This window comes from Amblyomma maculatum, chromosome 2 (assembly GCF_055883805.1).
Source record: "Amblyomma maculatum isolate TAMU_Amacu chromosome 2, ASM5588380v1, whole genome shotgun sequence".
Taxonomy (NCBI): Eukaryota; Metazoa; Arthropoda; class Arachnida; order Ixodida; family Ixodidae; genus Amblyomma; species Amblyomma maculatum.
This window is the reverse complement of record NC_139345.1, coordinates 158,957,151-158,966,768: the sequence shown is the minus strand read 5'-3', so window position 1 is coordinate 158,966,768 and position 9,618 is coordinate 158,957,151. Positions and strand designations below refer to the sequence as shown.

General features: G+C 41.8%; 1 protein-coding gene across 1 annotated transcript; it reads right to left on the bottom strand.

Annotated features, from left to right (window-relative positions):
- Window positions 1-1,298: 1,298 nt before the first annotated feature.
- Window positions 1,299-6,593, bottom strand: LOC146200275 (uncharacterized). Its single transcript, XM_084592318.1, has 3 exons — window positions 6,387-6,593; window positions 1,583-1,644; window positions 1,299-1,451 (listed from the first exon to the last, which is right to left on the bottom strand). Exons 1-3 carry the CDS (start codon window positions 6,532-6,534, stop codon window positions 1,299-1,301), a joined length of 363 nt encoding a protein of 120 aa, XP_084448444.1. The 5' UTR covers window positions 6,535-6,593.
- Window positions 6,594-9,618: the final 3,025 nt, after the last annotated feature.

Below are 9,618 nucleotides of genomic sequence, written 5' to 3'. Positions count from 1 at the left end.
ATGAAGGGTACAACGTTCTCGTGCGTGTACACAGCGGCGAGTGTTCCGGGCGCCTATTGGGGAGCTTCCCAACCCTTTGTGTCTTTTGATTTGAAAGGGGCCCATTCTACTCTTTGGAGGGAGACGTTTTAGGCAACCTCCCAACAAGGTCAACGAAACTAAACGTTTCCTCCTTTTTTGTTTTATTTTTGTTCACCGACCTGATTATCAATAATTAAGTTATATTTTAACTTTATTATTGATAATCAGGTCGGTGAACAAAAAATGGACTTTACACTATAACATAAAATCATATATCGTTGGATAACTTATGCTGAATATATCTGCACTTAACTGATCGTAGGTCCTAATTAAGTATCGTTATCTTGTTAATTCTGAATAAAGAAATTGCCGACGATTAGTTTACTTTCTAATGCATGATTTGAGCACATCTATTGCTTAAGGATGTAACGCTAAGTTCTATTTATTCAGATTTAGCCAATTAAGAGTAATTATTCGGCATCTAAAATTACACCCTTGTAATTATTCTCCACATAAGCTGTCCAAATATACATAACATTTGTGGCTATCGTACTCAGACATAAGCTACACAGCTACTGCGGACACATTCTGTACACAACTGCACGTACACATTTTGTATACATATTCCATACACACACATTCCTTGCACTGCGAGCATAAGCGAAGCAATGTTACGCACCCTACTTGCCCATTTTGCTCTTGTCGCCGGCATTTTGTGGGACCGGAAACCTGCAGCGGTGTTTTTTGTCTCACTCCAAGAATGAGACGTGGGAACGTTTCGTGCCGTATACGAATTAGAGCTGTTTTCCACCATAATGATGTACGATTGGCTGGTCTTGGTAGCCTTTTGGTGGGAAGTGAATATCAGAGAGCAGTTCTCGATTTCGCTGCTCTCCCCTCTCGCTCATCACCGAGCACAGGAACCCGCGTCTATTCCGTGCTTTTATTCCGTAGCATTACTTGACCCATGGGCGCTGAGAACAGAAGTATGTACGGAATGTCTGAATGGAATGCGTGTACGGAATGTTTGTACAGAATACGCCCGCAGTGACTGTGCAGCTTATGTAGAGTATACGTAGTAGAGACTAATTGCAGCTCCTAATTAGTTCCGTGAATTAGTTGGTTGTGAATATAAATAGAACTTTATGCTACGTCATTAAGTCATGTCTTTGGATAGCGTACGCAGGAACTGAACTAACGTCACCTTCCTGCACGCGCTTGTTAGACAATTTTTTTCTTCTTAGCCAAAGTGAGCAGTTTATCAATATTTGAGTTCCTTAACAGCAGCAAGCAGCCTTTTGATGGGATTCACCACCAGAAGTAGAAAACAGTGCACTTACAAAGTCCATGTCGGCATCACACGGCTTCTTCAGGAGCTCAGCAACGTTGTCACCGAGTTTGCTGATAATTTCCTTTGCCTTTCCTTTAAGCTGCGTGGTAAACAATGCATTAGTAAACTTCTAGTCATCCGAGAAGACGCACATGTAGCTTCTATTCTGTGTCTCCTGTAGGTTTTGAAATGTTCGAGCACATAAATGCAGACTAATAAAATAACTGGTACCTCGGAGGTAGCGTGGTCTCCCATGCACTTCACCAAAGCCATGATCTGGTCGTTGTCCAAGCCTGGAAAACGGACATAGAACTTCGAAGTTACACCTCTATGTGATAACGCTGCTAAGAAAAAACCATCATCGCGGTATGGAGGAGCACAATGCGAGAACGTTAGCTTGCTGGCGACTAGATATTATTCAGTGCTGAGAGTCAATAATCGGCGTGTGTGTGTGTGTGTGTGTGTGTGTGTGTGTGTGTGTGTGTGTGTGTGTGTGTGTGTGTGTGTGTGTGTGTGTGTGTGTGTGTGTGTGTGTGTGTGTGTGTGTGTGTGTGTGTGTGTGTGTGTGTGTGTGTGTGTGTGTGTGTGTGTGTGTGTGTGTGTGTGTGTGTGTGTGTGTGTGTGTGTGTGTGTGTGTGTGTGTGTGTGTGTGTGTGTGTGTGTGTGTGTGTGTGTGTGTGTGTGTGTGTGTGTGTGTGTGTGTGTGTGTGTGTGTGTGTGTGTGTGTGTGTGTGTGTGTGTGTGTGTGTGTGTGTGTGTGTGTGTGTTTCAAATGAGATTTAAGGGCACAACAAACTACACCACCCCGCTGTCGAGAGAAAGACTCCGAATGATAGGGAAAAGTTTGAAAAGACAGATTGATATTGTGTAATCTGAACTGCTTTGGTTATAAGGGCTAAGAAAAGTTAGCGTGTTAATGTCAGTGGATACGTTATCTGGAAAATACCTGAAATACCATAAGGTCACCTTTTCAGCTATGGAAAAAGAATCTCTTCCACGGAAGCAGAGTGGCTAAAAATTCACCAGGGATTCACTGCAGTATTGTAAGGCGATGTGTGTGTCCTCAAAAACAAGCAAACAAAAAGGGAAATATTGTGCACCTTTTTATACCACCGGGTAATAGATCGATATCTTAAATTTTAGTTTGATATCAGATGCAGGAGAAGTCGTGTATATTTACCTTCACAAACTTGTTTCGTCAATTATGCCTCCAGTGAAGAAAACATAAATTATATCTTTTGGCAGCATGTTTCTACTGCCTAAATATCAGTAACTAGATAGAAGAAAAGCCGAACATAGGCGACGGAGCCAGAAACAATGTGCTGCAATTTACTGGTACAAACAATGTGGTTAAGTGCGACACTGGTATTCAACTCATTAACGCCCCACCATAGCGCATACAGGTGTCCAAGTCAACTTTAACCAAGGGTTCAAAAATAAAACATTTGAGATAGGCCAGAGAAACCACACTTATACAGCTGCCAGCATCTGGCGCCCAACTGATAATTTTTGTTTATTTTGCGGTTAACTAATTACTAATTAACTTATTTTTCTAATTTTCCAATTATTGCTTTTTCACAATAAATGTGATTAGTAAAGATGGAGAGCACCTTCTGGAACTCACATTTCATTTATTTCCGATAAAGAAAGCATCACATGTATCTTTTTTCCAAGCTTTAAATAATTCCCGCGAAATACAAAGAATATCACGTCCCTGGCGAACGCCGTAAAGAAAGGGAGGAAGGTGGGAGTGAAATAAGAGAAGGAGATAGAGGTGCCGTAGTGGAGGGCTACGATTCACCGCGCTATAATGGCTTTCACCTCATCGCACGGATGGATGGATGGAATATAGGAGCGTCCCCTTTGAAACGGGGTGGTAGCAGTAGCTATCATGCTCATTTTTCTCCCTATATCTTAAATAATGTTTTAGATTGGTTAAATATACTATCCTTCTATTTATTAAATTTTAGTTTCTACATTATTATTATTATGTCACTTTTCTGCTTTCAAGCCACCAATCTTCCAGTCGTTTTTTGCTAGCTTCTACCGCCAGTTTATTCACCCGGCCACTGGCATCTCTAAACCCCAGAGCTTCAGGAACAGTGACTGCGCCTGCATCAACTTCCGGATAGATACCATTATATTCGAGTATAATATGGTCAATTGTTTTACTGGAGTTACCACATACAGCACATGCGTCATCTTCATTGTTAAATTTCTTTTTGTAGCTGCGTGTTCTAAGGCACCCTGATCTAGCTTCGAAAAGTAGTAGGGCACTGCCTCTTGAGTTATCAAAGAAAGCTTCCTTTCTGATCTGCCTTTTCCACCTTCGGTATAACTTCACACTCTGTTTCTTTTCCATCGAATTTGTCCAATTTTTACGTTCTGTGTTTTTCACCGGTTGCTTAACGCTCTTTATTTCTCCGTCATTGCGACTAGCATACTTACTAATTAGTTTCCTAGTTCTTTTCCTCCATTGTGAATCAACGCTCTTTAAGTATAGGCATTTAAATACTTTAGCTGTCCATCTGTTACTGTCCAATTTCCTCAGGCGTTCCTCATATAATATTTTACTCTGAGCTTCCCGTACTTCGAAAGATGCCCAGGCCATATTTCCCTGTGCCGCCTCATTTGTGGTTTGGCGGGGGCACCTAGTACTAATCGTCCAACGGCTCTCTGATTTATTTCTAATGTCGACTGTACCTTCTGATTTTAGGCACCAAACCGCATTTCCAAAAGTAAGTCCGGGCACCATAATTCCTTTCCAAATACCCCCTCAAAACCTCATACCTATTGTATTATGCTTCATTATCCCGGCACTTCTTCGCCCTTTGGCCTTAAGTGATTGCTCATGTTTTCCAATGTATGCCAATCCTTCGTTTACCCATACCCCCAGATATTTATATCCTGCTACTTTGGGTATTTCATGGCCTTGGACAACTTTAGTGGTCCAAAGTGCCCCATAGAATTTCTTTATGTTCACTCAAACGACCATTGATAGCGCCAATATCGTGGCGTGCGAATGCGTTTGTCACGTGTTTTTTTTTTTTTTTGTATTTCGCGGGCTTTCTTTAGCGTTTGGAAAAAAGGTATACGTGATGATTTTTTTATCGAAAATAAAAGGAGTGGGGGTTTCAGAATGTGCTCTACAACATTGTGAATCACTTTAATTGCCTAAAAACAAAAGTTAATAAATTAAGAATATATAACTTAATTACTAATTAGTATATTGCAAAATAAAAATCCTGGGGTAAACCAGATGGCTGGCAGCTGTATAAAACTGGTTTCTTTGACCTAACTCAAGAATTTTTTTTTTAATCCTTAGCTAAAGTTAGCTTCGACACCCTGTATATCTCGCAGCTGTATTTGATGTCCTGGACTAACACTGCCTGTTATGCGATATCAAGATAAATTGAGACTTTAGCTAGCATAATGCAATTATAAATTGTATTGGCCACTCAGCATTGTGCAGGTCTAATGCAAGGGAAAACTCCGTGACGTGATAACTTGGAACAATAGAATAGCGCTGAAAGATTCCATAACTTTCGCCACTACGAACCTTCAGCGCTCTTCGGAAGACTGCTCGAGAACCTTATGCCACAAAAAAAGAATTCTCTTGATTTCTGTTTTGTAAATGGCACAGAACGCACGTCTAAACCGGCGTGTCATCATTTATAGTGGCTGTCACCCTCACCGTGGACAGGGAAGCATGTAGCAGTTCCGTTGCAGCCGTCAAAAGACCTATACAGGAACTAACATGTATGCAATGCTCATTTTAGATAACATTACTTTCCCATTGCGGAAATTTACCCTACAGCGTTGAGTGCCGCATCAGGAAAGAAAGCTAGAATTTTCCAAACAATGGTCCTTTCGAAAGGCTCCTCCTCAAGCAGTTTTAAGCGATGAGGCTTTCTCCCCTTGCTAGAGGCCCATGCTAGCAGTGCCATGTCTGCTCCAGGTGCGTCGTCCGCCTCTTTTGAGGTTCGTCACTTACTGAAGCTAAAAACCGAGAGCATGCCACTGCACAGTCAAAAGAAAATTCCGCGTTCATTACCAATCCTTAATATGCTCATTGCAACGGCAGAATTATTGTGATGTTTGTTGCTTGCCCGACTACATCTTGAGGAACTTTAACGTAATTCTGGCGCTTGGTAAAGCGTTTGCAGCAATAAGGTATAACAAAGTTTTTAACATAGTGGTTTGAGCAAGAAGCAACAGAAGCTGCCATCTTCTTGAGTTAAATGGGTTTCATAAATCCGCATTGACCGGAAATGACCCCAACACACCTTCAAATTACGTTGGCCGGGTGGCATATCCTGCAACGTTACTATAAAGCTGTCTTGGTCAAGGCAACGATCGTGCTGGCAGTGATCACAGGAAAGGTGTCGGATTGTGATTATCTTTCAACCGCAGCAGATGCCAAGAGAGATAAAGATATTTTAATGACAGCAGATCTCTGCCTGGTGCTGTGCCCAGCATGCTACTCTTTGCTACTACTACTACTACTTTTTGTAACATGCACGCGGATGATCGCGCCTTTTTATCTGACTTGATTGCGTAGAAACTTTGCTTTCTTTAGCAGTAGGTGATGCTGCCTTCATCGACGGATTTTAACATTTCAGAGTTGTATTATTTCAGCTATGATAGCCGCTTTTGCCCTCTGTGTAATCGTTGTCGAATATTGTGCTTCTAGCTTCACATCTTATTCAACTGTTGGACAGGTCTGGTGACGTGTCTCGAGTATTCAAGAAAAATCATAATTTGGCCAATTCGGCTCGACCTTTAGTGAGGCTTGTTTAAATCGGAAAGAACAAGCTGTTTGATGGAAATGTCATTCATATTGACTTGAAAAAGCACTAGCGGGGTGACGGGATGTGCTGGCTTGCGTGATTCGTGAATTTTATAACGACCGTAGATCGCAAATTTTTGCTCTGTTCTGAAGTGCGCTCCAAACTTACTTCAAACTTTTGTCAGCAACCAGAAGACCTCAAGAAACGTAAGAAAGTTTCCAAAAATAATTCAAGTTTGAGCTTACCGCACACCTCGTGGGCACCCTTAACGACGAAGGCCCCAGCGACGAGGAGCACACACACGAAGAGCAGCTTCATTTTTGACTGGTTGTAACTCGGTGAAAAATCGACAAAAGAACGGGGAATCCAAGACCGAACTCGAGTGAAAAACATCGGACCGGCATCGATTATATATGTACGCGTCCTGTAATCGAACGACCTTGTCCGGAACAAGGCACGCCCACAATGCCCACGCGAACGCACTAAGGTACATCACAGTATTCTGTAATACGCATCGGTCGTCCTTGTGCCGCTCTCCTCACACCTTGCTGAGGAACAGAGTAAAGACATTAAACGGAAACTAATAACTAAGCAGGGCTTCTCTTTTCTTTGCGCACTAACTGGAACGCCGTGTAAGAGGAAGCTTTGTCGCAGCGACGACACGCATCGCGCTTGTCAATCATGGGGTGACTTCGCTTTTTTTTCTTGTTTTTCACTTACTGTACTCGTCTTATTCTGCGCTTTTACCTCGATGTCATTCACGCTGAAAAGCGCATCCAGTACGTGACTGGACATCTTCGTGCATGTTGTTTCGTGAGCTGCAATTGTCAAGGACACCAGAGGTAGCGTTTAACCACATTCGCTTATGCACTCCATTTGCCACCAATGTGCAGGGGCTTGCATCAGTTTGGTTTCTCACTGCCATTGAAATTATTCCACATATTTTTTGGTGCAGAAAATGCGAGGATAAGGGAAAAAGCTGCTGTTTAAGCAGCTTCAATAAAGCCCTCGCCCTCATTTCTGGCTTTGTACAGAAGGTACACATAATACGCAAATGAAGCCTGCTGTCTTGCATAGAGGAAAATACAAAACTCTAATGGTAAGCAATAGTCTACATAGCATTACCGCTCGTTGAAACTCAATTTGCAATTTGTGAAATTTCACATCGGTTTGACTAGAAGTTGCTGCGCTACATTTCAACAATTTAAGCATATAGTCACATACACGAGCACCATAATGCACGTATATCCAGCCAGCACACACATACACACGATCACAAATACACTAAGCCACAAAATGTACCCACAGAAAGTCATGGCTTTCTGTGGGTACATTTTGTGGCAACCTTTACATAGTACATAGTGGCAACTATGTACATATTTCGCAAATAGAACCAGAAACAAGCGCATCTATTTAAACAAAAACTTTTGAATATAGTACTATATTTTTTTATAAGTGAAACACTTGGCCGTTCCTAAAAGACTTTGCCCCGCTGCTGTAGTGCAGCGGTTACCGCGCTCGACTGCCGCGTCAAAGGATTCGGGATCGAATCCCGGCCGCAGCGCACGCTTTTCGAGGAGGCGAAAAGCTAGGCGCTCGGGTGCTGCGCCATTTCAGTGCACGTTATAAAGAACCGTAGGAGGTCCAAATTTCCACAGCCCTCCACTACGACGTCACTTATAGCATGAGTCCTTTTTGAGAAGTTAAACCATAACGCATCTGAAATATTTTAATAGTGCTGGTCTTGTTGCTGTAGCCCCTGTAATCCCAAGCTGTCATAGAGGCTGTAGAGAGCAGTTCGCGGAGGAAAAGGTATAAAGTAAGAATTTCTTTTGTGGGGTTTACCTTTCCAAAGCGACTCAAGCTATGAGAGATGCCGTAGTGGAGGGCTCGGAAATTTCGACCGCCTAGGAATACTTGGGTATACAATAATATGCATACTAAAAAAAGACATTGCACAAAGCTAAAACAAAAAATTCATTTTACAGTTCAGCTTTGATTTGCGAGAGGCAATGATTATCCTTAAAAGTGGAGGAAAACTAAAGACGTGTACAACATGTATCAAACGAACAAGGCGGTCATTGTCATCACTAATATGGGCCGAGAGTCCAAGTAGCCGACGAAATTGACACCACTTTATACCGTACCCGAAGTAGTCAGGACAGTAATGACATGAACACTATTGAAGAACAAGCAGAGATTTTTCCAGTAACGAAGGACGAGGTTAAGAAAGCTTTAGGAGCCACGAAAACCAGGAAGGCAGCTGGGAAGCATCAGGCAACTTTAGATTTGTTGAAGGACGGGGGTGGGAGGATATTGGGCTAGAGATAAATGGCCACCCTGTACACGTGTATACGCAATGCCTGATGACATCGGCGGTTACCGAAATGAAGAGGGAACGCTAACGTTGTCTTAATTCATAGGAAAGTGGAAGCTAAAGACGTGGACAATTACAGAACAATGAGCTTAATATCAGTTACGGACAAAGTATTTACTAAGGTGATCCTAAATAAAATCAGGGAAACCTTAGACTTCAATCAACAGAAGGCTCAAGCAGGTTTTCCGTGCCCAAGAAACTCAGATTTTCGAAAAATGGTTATAGTACACTTACATTCTTTGCAGTGAACTGCAAGATTACTACCTTTGTCATCTTTGTAATGATTGTAGTGCTCCTTGGCTCCCTCAACAAAACAGCGCCCTGTTTGACCAATGTATACTCTAATATATATTTTTACAGTATTTTACTCTATAAAACACACAAGCCTGATTCCTCATTCAGGGTGATAATGTCGGAAAAGGGTAACGGGCAGGCAGCTTTAGGAACATTTCTTCACTAGCACCTGACGGCTTTGAAGACCGAAAAACCTTTTCTCGCTAGGAGCTCGCACCAGATAACAGACGAATTGAAGAAAGCGCTCGACGTTACTACATCAGCCACCGCAGGATTCGTCATTGACATAAAATACCTTTACTTCTTAATATTGCACAAAGAATTGTTTAAAGCTGTTAGATTAGTGACTAATGAACCGGCATCTAAGATCCCTGCTTACAGCCAACATTTTGAAAAGGTAAATCTATAGAGGCGCCTTTTCAAAACATGTCTGGTATAAACAGCTATTGTTTCTTAGCCCTGTTAGAGTTTATAGTCTATAATCTACTGCCATTATTTTAATAACCAGCTTTACGCAGAAAAAAAAAATAAGGATTTTGCATCGCCGGGATCGTGTGTGGCACCCGTTTGGCCGGAAATATTTCTTGCGCGCATTGAAAGGGCTATTATTTATTTTATTTATTTATTTTGGATATCCTAAGGATCCTTGCGGGAATAACATAGGAGGGGATTCATCAAATAATAAAAATAATTTACAATACAAGCAAACAAAAAGTTGTAAGCAGAAATAGGTGCACAAAAAACCATGACAATTTATACAGGCGACAGGAGCAGGTTTAAAAAAAAATAAAAATCACATCTAACAA

Bases quoted from the DNA above. Each gene is read 5' to 3' on its own strand.
- LOC146200275 (XM_084592318.1), bottom strand. From the start codon at position 6,534: ATGTTTTTCACTCGAGTTCGGTCTTGGATTCCCCGTTCTTTTGTCGAT. The intron at 1,645-6,386 runs GTAAGCTCAAAC...TCCGTTTTCCAG, and splicing joins GGGTGCCCACGAGGTGTGCG to GCTTGGACAACGACCAGATC. The intron at 1,452-1,582 runs GTACCAGTTATT...TTTACCACGCAG, and splicing joins GAGACCACGCTACCTCCGAG to CTTAAAGGAAAGGCAAAGGA.